Source organism: Rhincodon typus, chromosome 1, assembly GCF_021869965.1.
Source record: "Rhincodon typus isolate 14 chromosome 1, sRhiTyp1.1, whole genome shotgun sequence".
Classification (NCBI taxonomy): Eukaryota; Metazoa; Chordata; class Chondrichthyes; order Orectolobiformes; family Rhincodontidae; genus Rhincodon; species Rhincodon typus.
In genome coordinates, this window is record NC_063332.1 from 11,383,133 (window position 1) to 11,408,310 (window position 25,178).

Genomic DNA, 25,178 nt, shown 5'->3' on the forward strand with positions numbered 1-25,178 from the left:
TGGTTTGGAAGGTGCTGTGTAAGGGGCCATGGTGAATTTCTACATCTTGTACACACTGCTGCTACTGAACGTTGTTGCCGGACTGTTAATCCAAAGACCCAAATAACGTTCTGGGGACCTGGGTTTGAATCCCGCCACTGCGGGAAATGGTGGAATTTGAATTCAGTAAAATATCTGGAATTACGAATCTAACAATGACCACGAAACCATTGCTGATTGTTGGAAAACTCCATCTGGTTCACTAATGTCCTTTAGGGAAGGAAACTGCCATCCTTACCTGGTCTGGCCTACATGTGACTCCAGACCCACAGCAAGGTGGTTGACTCTTAACTGCCCTCTGGACATTTAGGGATGGGCAATAAATGCTGCTTGGCCAGCGACGCCCTCGTCCCGTGAATGAATAAATAAAAAAATGGACTCATACAGCTGCATTTTCCCCATCAAACAGAGCTGATTCCTGAGATGGCAGGATTGAGATGAAGTCAGATGGGGAAATGCAGCAGTGTGAGTCCTTCTCCTTGGTGAATACTGATACAAAGTACTCAGTAACAATCTCTCCCACTTCCTGTGGGTCCACACATAACTTCCCTCCTTTGTCCTTGAGTGAGCCTATTTCTTCCCCTGCGACCTTCTTCACATGTGTATTCAAACTTATATATCTTTTGCCCAATAGAAGAGCTTGGAAGAGAGTATAACAGGGATGGGAGGGATCTTTGATTATGTTGGTTGCAATCCCCAGGCAGCGAGAAGTGTAGACGGAGTCAAGGGATGGAAGGCTGGTTTGCGTGACAGACTGGGCTGTGTTCACAACTCTCTGTAGTTTCTTGAGGTCTTGGGAAGAGCAGTTGCCATATCACTCTGAAATGCATTCAGATAGCATGCTTTCTCTGGTGCACATATAAAAATCACTAAGAGTCTTAGTGGACATGCGAATTTGCTTAACCTCCTGAGGAAGTAGAGTCATTATTATGCTTTCTCGACTGACACATCATTGTGAGTGAACCAGGACAGATTGTTGGTGATCATTGCTCCCAAGAGTTTGACACTTTCGACCATCACCACCTTAGCACCATTGATGCAGACAGGGGCGTGTCCTCCACTCCGCTTCCTGAAGTCAATGACCAGCTCCTACATTTTGCTGACATTGATGGAGAAATTGTTGTCTCTACACCGTGCCGCTAAGTACTCAATCTGTTTCCTGATTTCTGTCTCATTGTTGTTTGAGATCTGGCCCACAACAGTTGTCATCAACAAACTTGTAAATGGAATTCGGGTGGAATTTGGCCACACAGTCGTGAGTGTATAAGGAGTATAATAGGGAGCTGAGTATGCAGCCTTGTGGGGCAGTGGTGTTAAGGATTATGGTGCAGGAGGTGTTTTCGCCTATTCTTACTGATTGCAGTCTATGGGTCAGAACGTTGAGGATCCAGTTACAGAGGACTCAGAGTTTAGAGATGAGTTTGTTTGGAATTATGGTGTTAAAGGCAGAACTGTAGTTGATACGAAGGAGCCTGAAGTAGGTATCCTTATAATCCAGATGTTCCAGGAATGAGTGTAGGGGCAGAGAGGTGGAGTCCGCTATGGACCTGTTACGCCAGTAGGTGAACTGCAAAGGATCAAGGCAATTTGATAGGCTGGAGTTGATGTGAGCCATAACATACCTTTCGAAGCACTTGGTAATCAAGGAGGTCAGAGGCAATGGGCGCTAGTCATTGAGGCATGCTGCATGATTTTTCATTGGCACCAGGATGACGGTGGTCTTCTTGAAGCAGATGGGGTCTTCAGAGTGTAGTAAGGAGGGGTTAAAGATGTCTCCCACCAGCTGTCCACGCAGGATCTGAGTGCATGGCTGGGAACTCCAAGAAGGCCAGTCCCTGGAGGAACAGGGGCAGTGGAGGTATACAGTACTGACATCTGTAGGTTTCCTTCCAAGTCACTCACTATCTTGATGAGGAAACATATCGCTGTTCCTTTAGAGTCGCTAGGTCAAAATCCTGGAATTCACTCTAATGCATTATGGGTCAACCTACAGCACATGGACTGCAGCGGTTCAAGAAAGCAGCTCACCACCACCTTCTCAAGGGAACTAGTGATGGGCAGTAAATGCTGGCCCAGCCAGCGATGCCCATGTCCTACGAGTGAATAAAAAAAATTCTCATAAACCTCTTCCTGCACAGACAGCAGCACAAAAAAGAGAAAGGAGAATGCAGAGACAGATAACAGCAACAAAAAGAGCAGGAAGGGCAAGCACCCAGAGACACCAGCATTGGAAAGAGCCGAGGGGGGAAATGCAGAGACAGTAGCACTGAAAAGACCAGAAGAGATGATGACCTGAGACAATGGCCCCTTAAAGAGTGGGAGACAGGAGATTCAGAGACAGCAGTAGCTTAAAGAACTCTCTCATGCAGTTCAGACCAGAGTGGAATGGCTGCATTCTGTGAGAAATGAAAATGGGACATCCAGAAAAACAGATAATTGATTGGTTGGTGAATATTTTCCTCATTCCTTTTAAAATTGAAGTGATTTATCCACATTTATGAGGTTCTACTTGATGTCGTAAGGCTTACTGCCAAAAATAAATGTTCAAGCAAGCCCAATTCATAATTGCATGGGATTAAGAGTCAAACACATGGGGTGGGGCTAGAATCACATGTAGGTTTCTCTCCCTGAGTGGCAATGAGCCAGTTGTATTCTCACAACAATTCAGCAAAATTCATGGAACTTTTCAAGTGTCAGCTGACAATTTTACAATTTGCTACTGGGGAATTTAAACTGAAGTTCCTGGGTTGCTAGTATGGAAACACAGAAGACTTTGCGAAAACAGTTCCTACAGCAAGTGAGATGTTAAGAAGTGAGCTAATTGTTTGGGGGTGGGAAGGGAAGTTAGGTAGCTCACCATTCTCAAATCAAAATGTTTGCATTGCTTAGGATTTTCAATAAGTACAGCTAATTAGCTCCATAGGGCATTTCGTTGAATATAGGAGAGACATATGATGCAGGGTTGCGGTATAAAACTGAATAGGTAGAAAAAAATCATAAAGCAGAGTCAAATGGCATTTATTGAATTTGTTCTTAAAAATCTATTCTGAATGTAGACGTAAACTATCACTCAAAGCATGATGAAGAGCTCTTAAAGAAGTAAAAGGGTCAGCTAACTAAGTCTTTTTGTTCATTCATTATCAATTCACTATTCACCAATAAACAGATCCCTGACAGTTGTTTAGAACACTCTAGAATTTCTCCATACCTGTGGTGATGAAGCCACCTTATTCTTTTTCTGTTGTAGCTTCTCCACGATCTTCAGCCGTAATGTGTTCAGCACGAGCTCCACAACTCCTGGGGAACACTGGGCAACCTTGCGAACTACGTCATCGGGAATGTAGAAGTTGAGTCTATTGAAAACCTTCCTACATTAGGAATTAAAAGAAACTTACATTTTCGACAATGTAATCAATGTCTTCGACTGCTTGAAAGGATGGTGGCAGTAGATTCAATGATCAATTTCAAAACATGTTGAATAAATCCTTGAAAAAGGTGCCAAAATTTCAAAGCTGTGGGGAGTAGTAGTGCAAATATGTATACTAGGGGCATGTCTGCAGGCTAGCTGGTATATGTTTAAATTTATATTTACTTTACCACTCTAAACAAGGGACTCATCAATCCTGTTCTACAGGCATAGCTCCTATTGTGACCCTTAAACAATACTTTTTTTCTACTAAAAGGTTATGAGGGTTGAACCAATTCATTTCCTGTTCCATTCCTTCACTGGTCACAAAAAATGCTTGAACTGATGAAAGGCAACGATATTACCAAACATACAGATGTCAGATTGTAAACAGCTCTGTATCAAAAACAAGTCAGGATGCTCCTTTAGTAACCGGTCAGGAATCAGTTTACTGCAAAGTAAACTTACTCAATGTAAAGAATATTAACAAAAGCTTTAAATAATTCAAATACAAGTAACTATACTTTTTGAAAACGACTGCATACAAATACATGTAACTTGCAAGTCTGCAGAAAAGAAATGTAAACTTTGAAGTGTGTTATCTTAAAAGTAGTTTTGCCAAGTACCAGTTAAATTCAGAAAATAAATGTTCACAGATTTTGCCAACTGCTGAGATCATGTTTGTTGGCATTGAGTCTTCCAGTTATATCTGGCTGAATGTATATTCCTGGAAACCACAACTTATGGTGATGAGACTATCCAGTGGGGTTTTAATTCTCAGACTTTGATAAATGGTACTTCGGAGAAACAAAGAGAGGGCAAAGGGTGTTGTTCCTGAGCAAGTAATCTCAGACTCTGACTACGTTTAAAACTCTACTAGCTTTATTATGCAGCTACAGGCTTGGTCATGTGACCTCTCTGCAAGCATTGTAGACTACACACAGCTTAAGTCAAGTAGCTTATGTCTTTTGCAAATGCAACATTCCACCCCTCGCAGCTGCAGAAGTGGAGTAGACTAGATGTTCAAGGACAGGTGATCAAACACACAATACAATCACAGTGGAAGACTTTATTTTTATCTACTCTTGTGTGTAGGCATCACTAGCGAGGCCAACAAAATCAAAGTTGCTGGAAAAGCTCAGCAGGGCTGGCAGCATCTGTGAAGAAAAGTTAACATTTCGGGTTCAGTGACCCTTCCTCAGAACTGAAGGTAGCTGGAAAAATGTCAGTTTATATGCAGGCCAACATTTATTGCTCATCTCTAATCCCCAAAGTGCAATTAGGAGTGAACCACATTGATGTGGATTTGGAATCACATGTAACCCAGATCAGGTTGGGTTCCCAAAAGTATATTAATGTGCCAGATGAAGTTTGTGACAACCTACAGCAGTTACATACAACATAGAACATAGAACATCACAGCGCAGTACAGGCCCTTCGGCCCTCGCTGTTGCGCCGACCTGTGAAACCAATCTGAAGCCCATCTATCCTAAACTATTCCATTATCACCCATATGTTTATCCAATGACCATTTAAATGCCCTTAAAGTGGGCGAGTCTACTATTTTTGCAGGCAGGGCATTCCACACCCTTACTACTCTCTGATTAAAGAACCTACCTCTGACATCTGTCCTATATCTATCACCCCTCAATTTAAAGCTATGTCCCCTCGTGCTAGCCATCACCATCCGAGGAAAAAGGCTCCCACTGTCCACTCTATCTAATCCTCTGATCATCTTGTATGTCTCTATCAAGTCACCTCTTAACCTTCTTCTCTCTAACGAAAACAGCTTCGAGACCCTCAGCCTTTCCTCATAAGACCTTCCCCCCATACCAGGCAACATCCTGGTAAATCTCCTCTGCACCTTTTCCAATGCTTCCACATCCTTCCTATAATGCGGTGACCAGAACTGTACGCAATACTCCAAGTGCGGCCGCACCAGAGTTTTGTACAGCTGCGACATGACCTCATGGCTCCGAAACTCAATCCCTCTACCAATAAAACCTAACATACTGTACGCCTTCTTAACAACGCTATCAACCTGGGTGGCAACTTTCAGTGATCTATGCACATGGACACCGAGATCTTTCTGCTCATCCACACTACCAAGAATCTTACCATTAGCCCAGTACTCTGTATTCCTGTTACTCCTTCCAAAGTGAATCACCTCACACTTTTCCACATTAAACTCCATTTGCCACCTCTCAGCCCAGCTCTGCAGCTAATCTATGTCCCTCTGTAACCTACAACATCCTTCTGCACTATCCACAACTCCACCGACTTTGGTGTCATCCGCAAATTTACTAACCCATCCTTCTACGCCCTCATCCAGGTCATTTATAAAAATGACAAACAGCAGTGGCCCCAAAACAGATCCTTGAGGTACACCACTAGTAACTGAACTCCAGGGTGAACATTTCCCATCAACCACCACCCTCTGTCTTCTTACAGCTAGCCAATTTCTGATCCAAACCGCTAAATCACCCTCAATCCCATGCCTCCGTATTTTCTGCAATAGCCTACCATGGGGAACCTTATCAAACGCTTTACTGAAATCCAAATACACCACATCAACCGCTTTACCCTCATCCACCTGTTTGGTCACCTTCTCGAAGAACTCAATAAGGTTTGTGAGGCACGACCTACCCTTCACAAAACCGTGTTGACTATCCCTAATCAAATTATTCCTTTCTAGATGATTATAAATCCTATCTCTTATAATCCTTTCCAACACTTTACCCACAACCGAAGTAAGGCTCACTGGTCTATAATTACCAGGGTTGTCTCTACTCCCCTTCTTGAACAAGGGGACAACATTTGCTAGTCTCCAGTCTTCTGGCACTATTCCTGAAGACAATGACGACATAAATATCAAAGTCAAAGGCTCTGCAATCGCCTCTCTAGCTTCCCAGAGAATCCTAGGATAAATCCCATCCGGCCCAGGGGACTTATCTATTTTCACACCTTCCAGAATTGCTAACACCTCCTCCTTATGAACCTCAATCCCGTCTAGTCTAATAGACTGTATCTCAGTATTCTCCTCGACTACATTGTCTTTTTCCTGCGTGAATACTGACGAAAAATATTCATTTAGCACCTCTCCTATCTCTTCGGACTCCATGCTCAACTTCCCACTACTGTCCTTGACCGGCCCCAATCTTACTCTAGTCATTCTTTTATTCCTGACATACCTATAGAAAGCTTTAGGGTTTTCCTTGATCCTACCTGCTAAAGACTTCTCATGTCCCCTCCTGGCTCTTCTTAGCTCTCTCTTTAGGTCCTTCCTGGCTAACTTGTAACTCTCAAGTGCCCTAACTGAGCCTTCACGCCTCATCTCTACATAAGCCTCCTTCTTCCTCTTGACAAGAGATTCAACTTCTTTAGTAAATCACGGTTCCCTCGCTCGACCACTTCCTCCCTGCCTGACAGGTACATACTTCTCAAGGACACGCAGTAGCTGTTCCTTGAACAAGCTCCACATTTCAGTTGTGCCCAGCCCTTGCAGTTTCCTTCTCCATCCTATGCATCCTAAATCTTGCCTCATCGCCTCATAGTTGCCTTTCCCCCAGCTATAACTCTTGCCCTGCGTTATATACCGATCCCTTTCCATCACTAAAGTAAACGTAACCGAATTGTGGTCACTATCACCAAAGTGCTCTCCTACCTCCAAATCTAACACCTGGCCTGGTTCATTATCCAGTACCAAATCCAATGTGGCCTCGCCTCTTGTTGGCCTATCTACATACTGTGTCAGGAAACCCTCCTGCACACATTGGACAAAAACTGACCCATCTGAAGTACTCAAACTATAGCGTTTCCAGTCAATATTTGGAAAGTTAAAGTCCCCCATAACAACTACCCTGTTACTTTCGCTCCTATCCAGAATCATCTTTGCAATCTTTTCCTCTACATCTCTGGAACTTTTCGGAGGCCTACAGAAAACTCCCAACAGGGTGACCTCTCCTTTCCTGGTTCTAACCTCAGCCCATACTACCTCAGTAGACGAGTTGTCATCAAACGTCCTTTCTGCCACCGTAATACTGTCCTTGACTAACAATGCCACACCTCCCCCTCTTTTACCACCTTCCCTGATCTTACTGAAACATCTAAACCCCGGAACCTGCAACAACCATTCCTGTCCCTGCTCTATCTATGTCTCCGAAATGGCCACAACATCGAAGTCCCAGGTACCAACCCATGCCGCAAGTTCACCCACCTTATTCCGGATGCTCCTGGCATTGAAGTAGACACATTTCAAACCACCTTCCTGCCTGCCGGTACACTCCTGCGACCTTGAAACCTTATTTATGACCTCACTACTCTCAACCTCCTGTACACTGGAGCTACAATTCAGGTTCCCACCCCCCTGTTGAATTAGTTTAAACCCTCCCGAAGAGCATTAGCAAATTTCCCCCCCAGGATATTGGTATCCCTCTGGTTCAGGTGTAGACCATCCCGTTTGTAGAGGTCCCACCTACCCCAGAATGAGCCCCAATTATCCAGGTATCTGAATCCCTCCCTCCTGCACCATCCCTGTAGCCACGTGTTCAACTGCTCTCTCTCCCTATTCCTCGCCTCGCTAGCACGTGGCACGGGTAACAAACCAGAGATAACAACTCTGTTTGTTCTAGCTCTAAGCTTCCACCCTAGCTCCTTGAATTTCTGCCTTACGTCCCCATCCCTTTTCCTACCTATGTCGTTGGTGCCTATGTGGACCACGACTTGGGGCTGCTCCCCCTCCCCCTTAAGGATCCCGAAAACACTGTTCATCAAGGAGAAGGACTTGACTGATGTTGAGGTCAGGGTTGAGTGTGTGAATACGCTAGAGAATGTCAATATATTAAAGGAGGAAGTTTTGGGAATCCTAAATTGCATTAAGGTAGACAAGACCCCAGGACTAGATGGGATCTATCCCACATTACTGCAAGAGGCAAAGGAAGAAATAGCTGGGGCATTCGCAGATACCTTCACATCCATTAAGGGTGGCATGCACCAGAGACCCAAGTTCGATTCCACCCTCGGGTGACTATGTGTGTGGAGTTTACACATTCTCCCCGTGAATGCGTGGGTTTCCTCCAGGTGCTCCGGTTTCCTCCCACAGTCCAAAGATGTGCAGGTTCGGTGAATTGGCCATGCTAAATTGCCCATAAAATTCAGGGATGTGTAGATTAGGTGGGTTACAGGGGGATGGGTCTGGGTGGGATGCTCTGAAGGTTGGAGTGGACTTGTTGGGCCGAAGGGCCTGTTTCCACTCGCGGGGATTCTACAATTCTATGATCCTCCTTGACCAAAGGTGAAGTTCGAGAGGACTGGAGATTAGCCAACATTGTTCCCTTGTTTAAGAAAGGAAGCAGGGATAATCCAGGAAATTATAAACTGGTGAGCCTGACATTTGTGGTGGGGAAGCTCTCGGAAAAGATACTGAGGGACAAGACGCGTTCACATTTGGAAGAAAATGGACTAGTTAGTGACGGGTAGCATGGCTTTGTTCGAGGAAGGTCATGTCTCAGCAGCCTGATTGAATTTCTTGTAGATGGGACTAAGATAATTGATGAGGGAAGGTTTAAGGATGTAGTTTATATGGACTTTAATAAGGCATTTGATAAAGTCCCACATGGCAGATTGGTACAAAAACTAAAATCACATGGGATTTGGGGTGGGCTGGCCAGATGGTTACAAAACTGGCTTGGTCACAGAAGACAGAGGGTAGCAGTGGAAGGATATTTTTCAGAATGGAGACCGATAACTAGTGGTGTTCCACAGGGATCAGTCTTAGGTCCCCTGTTTTTTGTAGTATATATAAATGATCTGGAGGAAGGTGTGGGTGGTCTGATTAGTAATATGCAGATGACACGAAGATTGGTAGAGTTGCTGATAGTGCCAACGATTGTGAAAGGATACAACAGGATATAGATAGTTTAGCGACTTGGGCACAGAAATGGCAGATGGAGTTTAATCCAGATAAATGCGAGGTGATGCATTTTGAAGATCAAATTTAGGTGTGAATTACACTGTAAATGGCAGAACCCTTAAGAACGTTACCATTCATATGGATCTGGATGTGCATGAACACAGTTTCCTAAAAGTGGTAACACAGGTGGCCAAAATGAATAAGAAAGTATGTGGTATAACAAGGTGTAGAGCTGGATGAACACAGATGAACACTTCATCTGACGAAGGGTCTAGGCCCGAAACATCAGCCTTCCTGCTCCTATGATGCTGCTTGGCCTGCTGTGTTCATCCAGCTCTACACCTTGTTATCTCAGATTTTCCAGCATTTGCAGTTCCTACTATCTCTGAAGCATGTGGTATGCTCGCCTTTATTGGCCGGGGCATGTAGTACAAGTGTTGGCAAACCATGCTGCAGCTATATAAAACCCTTGTTAGGCCGCACTGGGAGTACTGTGTACAGTTTGGTTGCCACACTACCAGAGGAAAGTGGAATCTTTGGAAAGTGTACAGACAAGGTTCACCAGAATGTTGGTCTTGAGGGCATTGGCCATGAGGAAATGTTAAAAAGACTAGGATTGTTTTCATTGGAAAGACAGTGGTTGACAGGAAACCTGACAGAGGTCTACAAAATTATGAGAGGCGTAGAGGGTGAATTGTCAGAGGCTCTTTCTCAGAGTTGAAGTTTCAGTTACAAGGGAGCACAGGTTCAGGGTGAGAGGGGGAAAGTTTAAGGGAGATGTGCGAGGGAGGATTTTCACCAGAGAATGGTCAGAGCCTGGAACACAGTGCTAGAAGAGGTGGTGGAAGCAGGCATGTTAGTGACATCTAAGAGGCATCTGGATGGTTACATGAGTAGGGAGGGAATAGAGGGATATGGACCAGTAAGTGCAAAAGATTTGTCTTTTAGATTTGTTTGGCCATGATGATCAGCACAGGCTTGGAGGTCTGAAGGGCCTGTTCCTGTCTGTGCTCTACTTCTCTTTTGTTCTTATTACCATTTTGTCGCATTTTCAGTATTTCCAAACCTTCCATTATGCAGAAAACAAGTTGAAAAATGCCTCCAGGTGGCTCTGTGTTAACGGCATAAGGTCCTTTTATGGTACAGCGGTAGTGTCCCAAACTCTGGACAGGGAGGCTCACCTGTTCCAGAGGTGTGTAATAACATCCTTCAATAGGTGATTAGGAAAAATAGGTTGAATAAAAAGGTTTCCCCAGACAGCTAGAGTTACCTTCCCACTAAAACAGTGTGTTTTTGCATAAGGCCTGCTCTCTCATGTATTTCCTACTTTATTAAATCATGGCCAATTAACCCTTAATGATTAACCTTAATGGTCTGGTTTTGAGGAATCAGTTTTAAGCCCATCACTACACTTTTGAAAAACTATAATCATCTAAGTGATATTCATAAGTCTGGAATCCGACTTGGTACCTGGCAAAAAAGTAATCTAACATTTGTAATGTTATCATGAATTTAAAACAAAACTTCAGTAAAGTTTTGTTTTTACAGCATTTAAAGAGTGTCTACTGCTAAATTTGAAAGTGGTTCTTATGTCTGGTTTTCATGTCTGTCACTAGCTGGTTTAAGGTTTCAAAAGAATCTGTTTTTTAAAAGAATCTGTGCTGGCCTATTGTACCTATTCCCACCTGCTGCTGTTTTCCACTGCAATTCAATTCCGTATTGCAATCTCCTGCTACCTGAAAGGGTGTGTAGAAGCAGAAGGACCTAGTTGTAGACAAACATAAGTCATTAAAACTGTCAGGACAGGTCAAGCAGTTAGTAATGTTTGCCCATCACTAATTGCCCAGAGAAAATTCACATTGTCATCCACATCATAATGGGTCTGGAGTTACACATAGGTCAGACCAGGTAATGATGCAGATTTCTTTCCCTCCAAGACATTAGTGAAGCATATCCGTTTTTAATGACAATTAATGGGTTACACAGTCACCATTGATCTGAGGAAGGGTCACCAGACCCGAAACGTTAACTGTGATTTCTCTTCACAGATGCTGCCAGACCTGCTGAGCTTTTCCAGCAATTTCTGTTTTTGTTTCTGATTTACAACATCCACAGTTCTTTCCGTTTTATCTATTTCACACTTTCATTGAATTCAAATTTCACAATCTATGATGGTGGGATTTAAACCCATTTCCCCAGGATATTGATCTCAGGTTCTTGATTGCTAACAATTACCACTACATCACTGCCTCCTCCTCAGGTTTTATTAATACAGCCACAGACTGCAGTAGCAAGCAAGTTACGCTATATTTGTAGTTAGACAAATATCTAGTTAGACCTCAACTGGAATAATGTGCAGTTATGGGTTCTATACTTTAGGAAAGATGTGAATGCATAGGAGATTTTGTAGAAGAGGTTTAGGAAAATATTTCCAGGGATAAGGAACTTAAGACAGGAAAATATATTGGAGGAGTGTACTGGTTTCCTTGGACAGTAGAGAAGGACAAACTGTTACCTCTCATAAAAGGATTGTGAACATGAAGGCAGAGGTACAAGGTAATTGGCAAAAGAAGGAAATGTAATGTGACTAAAAAAACACTTTTGACACAATGAGTAGTGAGGGTCTGGAATGCACTGCCTGAAAGTGTGGTGGAGGCATTTTTAGTTCTGGCATTCAAGAAGGCATTGGTTGATTATTTAAATAGAAACAAAATTCAGGATGATAAGGGAAAGGCAGGAGATTGATGCTAAGTCATAACGCTCATTCAGAAATCTGGTTTAGATATAATTGGCTAAGTGACCTTCTGCACTGCAACAGTTCTGTGACTTCAGGGTCGCCAAACTTGCACCCTTACCCTGCAGATTGTATCCTATTTTCACAGTACTCCAGCCATGTGTTCTGCTCTAGTATGAGTTTACAAGTCCCAGGCACTGTGGGCCCCATATGCTGCTGGTAAAATTTCACTGTCATTGGAAAATACCTGCTGCAGCAATCCCTCACTTACAGTTGCAGTTGTGTTCCTGAAAATTGCGACTTTAAGTGATACAGTTTTAAGTGAATTTTTGATTTGATTTGATACATATTGTCACATGTACCAAGATTCAGTGAAAAATTTTGCACGTTATCCAGACATATCATACCTTGAATAAGTACAGCAGAGTAACAGAACAGAATGCAGAATAAAGTGTAACAGCTACAGGGAAGGTGCGGAGAAAGATCAATTCTAAGAGGTCCGTTCATAAGTTTGATAACAGCAGGGAAGAACTGCTCTTGAATCATAATCTCCCTAAGGAATTGATGTCAAAGCCAGCATTAGGTTCCTGTGGACATTTCCTGTACGAAATAAACAGTATACAAATTGAAATTCTGTGCCATGCATGTTCAGTACTCATTCCTGGTTGAAATAAATTGCAAAATTAAAATGAATCATTGAATATACAGAAACACCAATGTGACTCACTCAAACAGTGCTGCCGATCTGTGGATGATTTGTTGTCACTCTCGCTTGATGGGTTCTGTGATGCTGATATATCTAATCTCTAGATTCTACTAGGTGTGGGCTGGTGTGGCTTGGAAGCTGAGCTTGAAAGTTAGGTGAGTTACTTGGAGTTAATGGGATGTAAAGTCAGCATCACGATCAGTCTTGAAAAGTTTATCCAAGGACAGTTTTATTTTGCTTCTCTCAGTAGATGTTCCAGCGGTAGTTAACGATATCACTGATCCCCCTGTTCACTTAGGCACCGCCCTTTCTTTTCGGGTTCATTCACTGTGAACATTTCCATTGCTTCTTCCTCGAGTTGGCAAGTTTTTACACTTGATTCCTTGACAAAACCTCAAGTGAATGATGTTTCAGCCTAATACTGGCTTTAACGTTGATTCCTTAAGGAGATCATTATCAAGAAAAGCTTCTTCTTCGCTGTTATCAGGCTTATGAATAGACCTCTCATATATTACAGTTGATCTCTTCAGCTTGTTGACTGTCTATCTGCATTAAGTCCTCTTTGGACAATTTACTTCATCCAAGGTAGCCTGCCTCACCATGGTCATGATTTCAAGCTGAACGTCAGGGACAGCATCATACAATTCTTGGCACTTGGGCCACAATTTCCATCACACACTGTTTAAACATGACAATGTGACTACAACCCATGAATTATCAAGACTGTTAATACCCTTGAGGATCATGCAACTATGCCAAATTCCTTGATTGACAGCAAACTCACACGATTTGTTGCCATAATGAGTTGAGAGAAGGTACTCAGGCCTTGAATGATGCTGCTGCTCCCTGGTCCATGAGCTAAATCAGTAAAGTTATGTTGGGTGGCAGGAAAAGCACTTTCACATTTTCAGGTACTCCATCAAGGTGGAAGGAATGACCTCAGCAATGATTCAACTAGAGCAATATTTTGAAGGTGAGATTTTCTCTGCGACAATATGCTCTGCGAGCAGTGATGAAATACAGAGTCAGCTATTCCTGAAAGAGTGCCCCAGCATCCAGGCTATCTAATTTTAGCGCCAATAGGGCAGATACTCCTTGTAGTAACCCTACAACGGTATCTTCGGCTTTAGCACCACCATGGTCAAAACTTTAAATCTTCTGCAGTGTTCCCACCAAGCAGAACAGTCAAGTAACTCCCTTTGGAAGTTTTAAAATCTGCTGCTGACTTGTCCTCTTTTTTTTTCAAAATGTTAATTCTTTGTGGTATACATTTCTAAAAAAGTTCCATCTTGTCAACATTAAAAAACTTATTTTGGTGACTAGCCATCTTCTTTAATGACTCTCTTCAAATGGCCAGGGAATTTATCAGCTTCTTCTGTATCAGTATTAGCTGCTTCACCAAACTCTGTAATTTTGTGCAGGAATACCTCTTGAAGTGGTCAAACCATTCACATCTAGGATTGAAGCTTTCTGACCGACACTTCTCACTGTGCTCATTCTGTATGGCCTCTTACAGGCTTTTGGTTTTCTCTTTGATAACCATCAAACCAACATTCATCTGTCACTAGCTTTGGTGCTGGATCCAGTCAGCTCTCTACTACCACTTGCCGGGTGTTTCTACTTCATGTTCAAAAGAGATCATAGCACTAAATCACAATAATAAGGATTAAGAGACTTAAGAATGGATTCACTACCTCTTGTCTTCTCTCATCAGCTTTAAAACTGCTCTTCTGCCATCCCTGCTAAAGACATGGGAGTCATTGGATAGTATTTTTCACCCAAACAACCTTGAGACAAGGGAAGCAACTTCACTTCACAAGTACGCAGTAGAAGTAGCAACCCACAATCAAAATCAGCTTCAGTGAAGAAAGGTCAACGTATGAATTAATAGCAGGAACAGGCCACAGCCCCTCGAGCCTTCTCTGCCATTCAATAAAATCATGACTGATCTGATTATTCCATTTTCCTGCCTACCCCAGATAACCTCCACCCCTTTACTTATCAATAATCTGTCTACATCTGTTTGAAAAATATTTGAAGACTCTGTTTGCACCACTTTTTAAGGATGAGCATTCCAAAAACTCAAGACCTTCAATGAAAAAAAAATTCTTCATCACCGTCTTAAATGGGTGACCACTTATATTTAAAGAGACCTCCTAATTTCTTGATCTTCTTGTAAATGGAAATACTCACAGAATCTTCCCAGCACATGACTGATGTGGACCAAGGCAAGAAATTTGGGAAAAGCAGGTGAAATGTCTGTGAGGTCCTTCTCGAAGTCCAACCAAGTGTTGGAATGTAAGATGAGATTCGTGCTAGTGAATAGCAAGATATCTATTAGCATGAATCCTCACTCATTATCACCCTCATTATTACTTAATCTGGCCTCATTAATCTCATGTTACAGAAACAAGAGGCTGAGAAATCTGTGACATGAAAGTCAGAGATTTCCAGAGAAGCAAGCGGCAAGCTGGAGTTGCCAGGTAACCAAAACAAAAACCGAAAGAACTGCGGATGCTGTAAATCCGAAACAAAAACAGAATTTGCTGGAAAAGCTCAGCAGGGTGTGGCAGCATCAGTGAAGAAAATGTCAGAGTTAACATTTCGGGCCCAGTGACCCTTCCTCAGGACAGTCAAGAAAAAGATAGCTTTATGTTTAGATTTTAAAAGTATCAAGGCATATTAGGAGAAAGTGGGAATATGATATTGTGATAGAGGATGAGCCATGATCCTAACGAATGGTGAAGCGGGCTCGTAGGCCAAATGGCCTACTCCTGGTCCGAGTTTCTATGTTTCCATGCCTCACTACAGTAGATACAGCCACCTTCTTCACAGAAGAGGCCCACATGTGTGTTATTTAGCCCCACATCCTGTTCTGTCTTTCAATGATTGTGGCTGATCCGCAACCTATTCCACATAACTATTTTTGCCCCGTGCCCTTCAACACCATTGGCTAATAAAAACTTATCAAATGTTAGTTTAAGATTAAAACTTGATTGAGCATAAATTACTGTTTGGAAAAGAGAGGTTCAAATCTCTATCACAGTATGTACTGGAGATGGATTTCCGATGTAGGGTCAGAAAAACTGATGCCCAGATCTTTTCCAGGTCCAGACACTATGCTATGTGATGCAGCACAAGTTTCACACACAATGGGCCTATATGGCCAGGGCACAAATTTGGTGCCTAATTAGCAGTGTGTCATACCTCACTGGATAATGCGCTGGTCAAATCTCACTTTGTGTACAGCCCCTGTTGCCACTCATCTGCAACTAATATTCTCACACTAGTTGAGCAAGCAGAAGTGTAAACCCCACTTACGATAAGTTGGTAACTCACTTTTCAAAAGCGCTATAATCCCTTCCACAATCCTTGGTTTTCAAAATAATCCTTTCCCTATTTCAGTCCACAATCAAAAACAGTGAAAAAAATGGTCTTTAGAAGTGCTGGGAGCAGCCCAGAGATGTGACTCAGAAAATGGTAAACTCAGCCCTGAATGAGCTCGCAATTCCCTGATGAGCTGAAGCAGCAGGGAGCTCAAAAGGCCAATGCCTGGTACGGGCAGGCTATTATGGGTGGCATTAAAGTTACCCAGTGCCCTCTGTCGAGACAGAGGCTTTAACAGCAAGTGGCAGACAGGTGAGACATATTCTGTCCAAAGAAAACCTGGCTGAAAAAAGATGACAATGGAGGTCAGCAGCAAGAGCATTGATGAGAAAAAATTTAAGCAAGAAAGAGAAAGTCATTCAGTTCATCAAGCTTCATCTGATATTCAATATGAGTATGGCTAATCTGGCTACAATCCATCTTCCATAGCTCTCTGGAGAACAGAATTCACAGGACTGATGGTCCTCTGAAAGAAGATGTGAGTCCCTTTATTTTTCAACTGATTTCCTCCTGTTCTAGATTTCCCCATGAGTGGGATCATCATCTCTGTATCTAGCCTGTCAAGGCTTAACATACTGAATGTCTTCATCTAGCTTAGTATTCTTGAAAGCTTCATGGATTAAACTGTGCACCATCTCACCTCCAGCGCCCCACAACATGAACAAAAGCCCATCCAATTGCTTTGGTGTTATATATCAACCAATATTCTTTCTTTCATGTATTGTTTGGTGACATTGATCTGTTACCTGTTCAGATGAGCCCAGTTGTTCAATTTCTGCTGTGTTGAATTTGCTGGTGTGTAGTTGTGCATCTCAACCAGTTTGGGGAAATGAAACTTCACCACTTCAGCAATTAAAACTGCAATCAAAGCATTGAGAATTTCAGAATGCATAGACTAAAACTACCACGAACGTAACACTGAACTCTGATATCAGTCATAAAACCTGCTCCTTCTGCTAAATTTATTATATGAAAGAACATACAGGGGACTTTTCATTTCATTTTTGTCTCCTATTCTCCTGAAGATACTTAGTACTTGTTGGGCTACAGGTTCACGATTGCACGCAACCCTCAACAAATTAATTACTTCTCATTGGCAAGTTTAAGATGTGAGTCACTGGCAGACTGTTGAAACTATTACAATGCTGAATTGTAGGCCTCCCTCAGGTCACACTCATCAGTCAGACACTTTCTAACTGTTAAATTTCCATTAATTCGAATGCCACCCATTCTGGCATAAAAATATAAATCTGAGAGAATATAATGCTGTATCAAGCCATCTTCCGTCTCTGGAAAGTACACATATAAGGAAAGATGAATCATATGGTAGAGAAGCACTAGACAAACGGAAAGCAGATGACAGAAATAATTTATCCATCAATATTATGGAATATCAAGTCTCCATTGGAAACAGTCAGAAGCACAGCCTACAAAAATTCTTAACAATGGGGGCGACACGGTCATTCAGGGCTTAGTTAGTACTGCTGCCTCACAGTTCCAGGAAGCCGGATTCAATTCCAGCCTCGGATGACTGCGTGGGGTTTGCGCGTTATCCCTGTGTCTGCGTGGGTTTCCTCCGGATGCTCCGGTTTCCTCCCACAGTCCAAAGATGTGCAGTTTAGATGGATTGGCCATGCTAAATAGCCCACAGTGTCCAGTGACATGCAGGCTTGGTGGATTAGCCACAGGAAATGCAGGATTACAGGGACAGGGTAGAGGGGGTGGGTCTGGGTGGGCTATTCTTGGGAGGATCGATGCAGATTCAATGGGCCGAATGGCCTGTTATTGCACTGTAGGAATTCTATGAAAAGGGTAATGCATTGGAGCAAGCCTAGATTGAGTCCTTAGATACAATTACTCAACTCATTTCAGTGGTGTTAGTGCCCTGGAAAGAGGAGATTAAAGAGACAAAGGGCTTTCTTCATTAAAATTCACCAACAACTTACACACCACATCAATAGAGTTTGTATTGAGTCATTTACGAGGATGTTGCCAGGACTAGTTGCAAATACATGAGCACGTATATATAGAGATAGTAGGAACTGCCGACGCTGGAGAATCTGAGATAACAAGGTGTAGAGCTGGATGAACACAGCAGGCCAAGCAGCATCAGAGGAGCAGGAAAACTGATGTTTCGGGTCTGAACCCTTCTTCAGAAATGGGGGAGGGGAAGGGGATTCTGAAATAAATAGAGAGAGAGGGGGAGGCGGATGGAAGATGGATCAAGGAGCAGATATGTGGAGAGGAGACAGACAGGTCAAGGAGGCGGGGATGGAGCGAGTAAAGGTGAGTGTAGGTGGGGAGTTAGGGTGGGGATTGGTCAGTCCAGGGAAGACGGACAGGTCAAGGAGGTGGGAATGAGGCTGGTAGGTAGGAGGTGGGGGTGGGGGTTGAAGTGGGAGGAGGGGATAGGTGGGAGAAAGGATGGACAGGTCAGGGAGGTGGGGACGAGCTGGGCTGGTTTTGGGATGCAGTCGGGGGTGGGGAGATTTTGAAGCTTGTGAAGTCCACATCGACACCATTAGGCCACAGAGTTCCCAAGCGAAATATGAGGTGCTGTTCCTGCAACGTTCGCGTGGCATCGTTGTGGCACTGGAGGAGGCCCAGGATGGACATGTCGTCCAAGGAGTGGGAGGGGGAGTTGAGGTGGTTTGCAACAGGGAGGTGCAGTCGTTTGTCGCGAACCGAGGGTAGGTGTTCCGCAAAGCGGTCTCCAAGCCTCCGCTTGGTTTCCCCGATGTAGAGGAGGCCACATCAGGAACAGCGGATACAGTATACCACATTAGCAGATGTGCAGGTGAACATCTGTTTGATGTGGAAGGTTTTCTTGGGGCCTAGGATGGGGGTGAGGGGGGAGGTATGGGGGCAGGTGTAGCACTTCCTACGATTGCAGGGAATAGTGCCGAGGGTGGTGGGGCTGGTGGGGAGTGTGGAGCGGACAAGGGAGTCATGGAGAGAGTGGTCCCTCCGGAAGGCAGATAAGGGTGGGGAGGGAAAAATGTCTTTGGTGGTGGGGTCAGATTGCAGGTGGCAGAAGTGCCGGAGGATGATGCGTTGGATCCGGAGGTTGGTGGGGTGGTACGTGAGGACAAGGGATTTCTGTTTTTGTTGTTATTGCGGGGAGGGGGTGTGAGGGATGAGTTGCGGGAAATGCGAGAGACGCGGTCAAGGGCATTTTCAACCACTGTGGAGGGGAAGTTGTGGCCCTTGAAAAACGAGGACATCTGGGATGTCCGGGAGTGGAATGCCTCATCCTGGGAGCAGATGCGGCAGAGGGGAAGGAATTGGGAATAGGAGATGGCTTTGCAGGAAGGTGGGTGAGAGGAGGTGTATTCTAGGTAGCTGTGGGAGTCGGTAGGCTTGAAATGGATATCGGTTTCCAGGTGGTTGCCAGAGATGGAAACAGAGAGGTCCAGGAAGGAGAGAGAGGTATCAGAGATGATCCAGGTGAACTTAAGTTTAGGGTGGAAGGTGTTGGTGAAGTGGATCAACTGTTCGAGCTCCTCGTGGGAGCACGAGGCGGCGCTGATACAGTCATTGATATAACAGAGGAAGAGGTGGGGGATAGGACCAGTGTAGCTTCAGAAGAGGGACTGTTCCACGTATCCTACAAAGAGGCAGGCATAGCTTGGGCCCATGCGGGCACCCATGGCCACCCCCTTTGTCTGTAAGAAGTGGGAGGAATTGAAGGAGAAGTTGTTAAGGGTGAGGACGAGTTCAGCTAAGCGGACAAGGGTGTCAGTGGCGGGGGACTGGTCGGGCCTGCGGGACAGGAAGAAGTGGAGGGCCTTTAGGCCATCTGCATGGGGAATGCAAGTATATAGGGACTGGACATCCATGGTGAAGATGAGGTGTTGGGGATCAGGGAATCGGAAGTTTTGAAGGATGTGGAGGGCGTGGGTGGTGTCACGGACGTAGATGGGGAGTTCCTGGACCGGGGGGAGAAAATGGAGTCGAGATAAGTGGAGATAAGTTAGGTAGGACAGGAGCAGGCGGAGACAATGGATTGACCAGGGCAGTCAGGTTTGTTTTCTTCAGGTGGCGGAAACGCAGGAGGATGATGCGTTGGATCTGGAGGTTGGTGGGGTGGTACGTAAATATATATATAGCACATATATATAGATGTGTTTATGTATCCCTGGTCACTATGAGCAATTTAGTGTGGCCAATCAACCTAATCTGCACACTGCTGAATTGTGGAAGGAAACCGAAGCACCAGGAGGAAACACATGCAAACAGCGGGGAGAATGTGCAAACTCCACACAGACAGTCATCCAATTAAATCTGGGTCCCTGGCGCCCTGAGGCAGCAGTGCTAACCACTGAGCCACTGTGCCACATCCTTACTTTCAGGCTTCCTACAAGCTGCAATATTTTCCTTTTGTGTCAGCTTGTGTATTTTTCTCTCCATATTTAAATATTTTTGTCTTTTTACGTGTATTTATACAAGGTGTCAGCATTTTGTGCCTGTATGAGCATGTGCAAAATATATATTTTTGTCTAAAAACCCATGTTTAGCATGTGGCTACATCTGCATCTGTGTATTAAGCATATGTCTGTATGCATGTGTTTAAATTTTTGTGCTAAATATGTGTGTTGAGAATATATCTCTGCCTGTATCGGATGTGTTTAGCAGATGCCTGTGCTCTATATCTGCTTGTACATATGTGTGTTAAGCAAATGCCTGTGCTTGTATATGTGTGTGTTAAGAGTGTCTCTCTGCCTGTACCAGTTAAGCAGAAGTGTGTTGAAAAATGTGTGTTATGCATATATCTCTGCCTGCACATGTGCCTTAAGCAAAAGTCTGTGCTTTACATAAAAAAAACAAAGAATTGCGGATGCTGGAAATCGGAAACAAAAAGAATAAGTGCTGGGGAATTTAAAAAAATCAACAGATTGGGCAGCATCTGTGGAGAGAATTCAGAATTAAAACATTTTAGGTCCGGTGGCCACTCCTCAGAACTGTGCTTTATGTGTGGGTTAGATATGTGAATGGACCTGAATGGCTTCTAGATGGACCTCTCAAATTTTACATTTAATGTTGATCTCACTGTTCTCTGCAACCTTAACACTGTATTCCTTGCTTTGTTCTATTTTCCTTATGCACTTTGTATGGTATGATCTGCATGTACTGCACGCAAAACAAAACTTTTCACTGTACACTTGGTACATGTGACAGTAATAAATCAAATTAAATCCTACCTCACTCAGAGGCAAGAATGCCACTAACTGAACCATATTTTGTCAACAAATATTGTTGTTTGTTGACTATCATGATTTCCAGGATAATAGATGACGAAATGAGGAAACTATGATTTTCTTTGCTTGGTTCAGCAATTCCTATGTCCTTATTCTTCAGTACACTGTTCCACTAAAACAACTGACAAAATACTAAAGTCCAGCAATATAAAGTTAAATCACCCATTAATTAACCATGAATGTGATCATGTTATTACATTTAAATTATATAAAGTCTACTGCTTACTATTTGAATCAGAACATCCCAAAGTTGGAATCAGGACCTCAAATGGATTGCAAGTTAAAATCTTGTAGTCACAAGATCTAAGGAAGCAATGACGACGATGGAGCTTTGATGGAGCTATAATCACTGTGTTGTGCACTAACAGGCAATTTGCCACATTCACAGATACCCCACAGTCTCGCAGGTCCACCCCGCCTCAACTTCTCATTTAGAGGTTGTGACAGTTTTCAGGACTCGCAGGAGGTTACAGTGGGGAAAAATGTTTGGGAGACGCAGCTAAATGATGAGAGAGTTTAGAACTTTGAGCTGCCAAGGGATCTGGGTGACCTAGCATATGAATCACAAAATATTAATATACAGAAACAGCAAGTAATTAGGAAAGCAAATAGAAAATCGTTTATTGCAAGGAGAATTGAATACAAAAGTAGGGACGTTATACTTAAGCTAAACGGACCACTGGTGAGACCACATCTAGAGTACTGTGCACTGTATTGCTTGGCTTATTAAGGAAGGATGTGAAGGTGTTGGAAGCAGTCTAGAGAAAGTTTAACAGTCTAATACCTGGAATAACTGGAATGTCTTATAAGAAAATGTTGGATAGGCTAGGCTTGTACTGGCTGGAGTTTAGAAGAAAAAGAAGCAATTCGAATTAAACATCCAAGAGATCCTGGACAACTTGACATACTAGAGCCATAGAACATATTCTCTCTTGTGGGAGAATCTGGAACTGCTCAAAGAGAAAGGGTCACCCATTGAAGACAGATGAGACTGTTGTCACAGAGGATTGTGTGTCTTTAGAACTCTCTTCCTCAAAAAGACAGTAGAAGCAGGTTCAATTAATATTTTTAGGGCAAAGGTAGACAGATTCTTGATGACAAAGAGGTGAAAGAGTATCAGGGTAAGCAGGGCGTGAAGTAATCACATCAGCCATGATCCTACTGAGTGACGGAGTGGCCTACTCCTGTTCCTAATTCATATGTTCATAAGACTGGAAGATTTGCCTACTTATTGCTGGAGGGGGAAGTCTCCTGGAAATCTCTCACAGTGAAAAATAGTTCTGGAGTTTAAAAGCTTCCCAAGTTCTAAAACAGACTGGAAACAAAATTTCAGGAGCTAAAAATGATCTTTTTTTTTGACTGATTCCGGGAGAAGTTATTAGGAGGGGCAGGATAAGCTGGGACTTTCCCCTGGAGCATAGGAGGTTGAGGGGTGTCCTTATAGAGGTTTATAAATCATGGGCATAGATGAGGTGAATGCCAAATGTCTTTTCCCTCGGGTGGGTGATTTCAAGACGAGCGTGCATACTTTTAAGGTCAGAGGAGACAGATTTAAAAAGGACATGAGGGGCAACTTTTTTATACCGAGAGTAGTTCATGTGAAGAATGAACTTCCAGAGGAAGTGGTGGATGGGGATACAGTGACAATGTTCCAAGGACATTTGGATAAGTACATGAAATGTTTGGAGGGATATGGACCAGGTGCAAGCAGGTGTGACTAGTTTAGTTTGGGATTATGTTTGGCATGGATGGTTGGACCGAAGGATCTGTTTCCATGCTGTGTGACCCTAGGAGAAATGTGCACCTGTGTAAATCGTGGGTGTCAGGATTTGTACATGAGTGTGTGTGTTTGTGAGTGAAGCACAGAGAGTAGCATTTTATTTTAGGCTTCCGGCACCTACGTTTCTGTTTTCTTTTGACAGGTCAAAACAGGACACAAAAACCCTCCCAACCCAGTAATGCTCTCCTACAACCTCTTCCGTCAGGCAGAAGATATAGAAGCTTGAACACGCGCGCCAAAAGGTTCAAGAACAGCTACTTCTCTGCTGTTATTGGACTGCTGAATGGACTCTCTGGCTTCAAATAATGCTGACCTTGCTTTGTGCACCTCTTGGGCAGCCGTAACCTTGTATTCCTCACTCTGTCTGGGCACCCCATGATGTGTGTGTCCTTGCTATGCCATGATCTGCCTGTACTGCTCGCAAAACACAGCTTTTCACTGTACTCTTGTGACTACAATAAATCAAATCAAATCAAATCTAAATTTTAAAACAGACCACACGCGGATGTGGTGTGAGCAGATGAGTGTGAAGTGGGTGATGTTGATAAAAGTTGGGAATCTCTCTCTCAGCCTCAATTCACCTCCATCACTGAAGTCCCTGGCAACGTTGCGCTTGGCCCTGGACAGATGGAAGGTGTCCACCCAGGAGTATAGATCCTGCAGGCTCTCCTCGTCCATCCGGGCCGCCATCGCCGGCTCCAAACTATTCACAAAACGCTCTTCTGCAGCTGCTGCTCCTTTTCTGTGAAACAAACAATGAAATGACTTTACACAAACCACGGGAAGGCGCCGGGGGGAGAGCAGCTCGCCCTTGTTCACCTGCGGGGGGACGCCATGTTGTCTCCCGTTGCCATGGAAATCGGCCGCCGCCGGCGAGCGGAATGCTGGTCGTTGTAGTTCACGTCCCCCGAGCCCTCCCCCCTCGCGAGACTGGAGCGACCGGTCGCAGGGAACTACAACCCCCGAGAGGCATTGCGACACCCATGCGGGCGATGCGGGAGGCCATTCCGCCCATCCCACCTGGGTTGGCTGCTGGAAGCTGTTCCAGTACCTGACTGAAATAAACCCACAAAAGAGGCACTGGATATGTCACTAGACAGAGGAATTTCAAAAAACAGTGGACTGGACAGAGTAGACATGGGAGAAAAAGAGTGAAAAGATTAAAAATCTGAAACTGACAGAACTAGAAATTGCCAGGGGAACTCAGTCTGGCATCTGAAGAAGGGCTTTCTTTCCACACATGCTGACAGATTCGCTAAGTTTCTACAGCAACTTCTGTTTTTGTTTCTGTCAAACGAGAGGATTTTGGTGATTAGCAAAGGAAGCAAGGGTGATATGATTTCCTCATTATCATGCAGCAAGTGGTTAGGAGACTGGAATGCACTGCCTGAGTGTGTATTTACTTTTATTCATTCACAGATGAGCGTGATACTGGCTAGGCCATCATTTGTTGCCCATCCCTAATTACCCACGGGGAAGTTAAGAGTCAACCACAATGATGTGGGTCTGGAGTCACATGTAGGCCAGACCAGGTAAGGATGGCACTTTCCTCCCCTAAAGGACATTAGTGAACCAGATGATTTTCCCAACAATCAACAACAGTTTCATGGTCATCAATAGACTCCTAATTCAAGATTTTCATTGAATTCAAATTTGTGGGATTTGAACACAGGTCTCCAGTTTAATAGTCCAGCAATACAATCACTAGGTCACTGCCTCCCTATAAAACATGAAGCGAGTTTCAATTGAAGATGGAAGAACGAAGAAGAAATTGAATTATTATCTAAGAAAGGAGCTCCGCAGGGAGAAGTCAATGAAATTGTATGACATGCATCACTCCTTCTGAGAGCCAGAACAGACACAATGGACCAAATAGAGATAGTAGGAACTGCAGATGCTGGAGAATCTGAAACAACAAGGTGCAGAGCTGGATGAACACAGCAGGCCAAGCAGCATC

The 25,178-nt window shown here is 43.8% G+C and overlaps 1 protein-coding gene across 2 annotated transcripts in view; it reads right to left on the bottom strand.

Annotated features, from left to right (window-relative positions):
• LOC109931441 (sperm flagellar protein 1-like) overlaps positions 1-24,055 on the bottom strand; it is a 79,902-nt gene extending 55,847 nt beyond the window's left edge. For both annotated transcript variants that reach the window (XM_048605119.1, XM_048605127.1), the window contains exons 1-3: positions 23,803-24,055; positions 16,930-17,041; positions 3,248-3,407 (exon numbers count right to left, since the gene is read on the bottom strand). In XM_048605119.1, coding sequence (XP_048461076.1) covers positions 3,248-3,407; positions 16,930-17,041; positions 23,803-23,911 — 381 coding nt within the window. In that variant the 5' untranslated portion in view covers positions 23,912-24,055. The remainder of the gene's footprint in view (positions 1-3,247; positions 3,408-16,929; positions 17,042-23,802) is intronic.
• Positions 24,056-25,178: the final 1,123 nt, after the last annotated feature.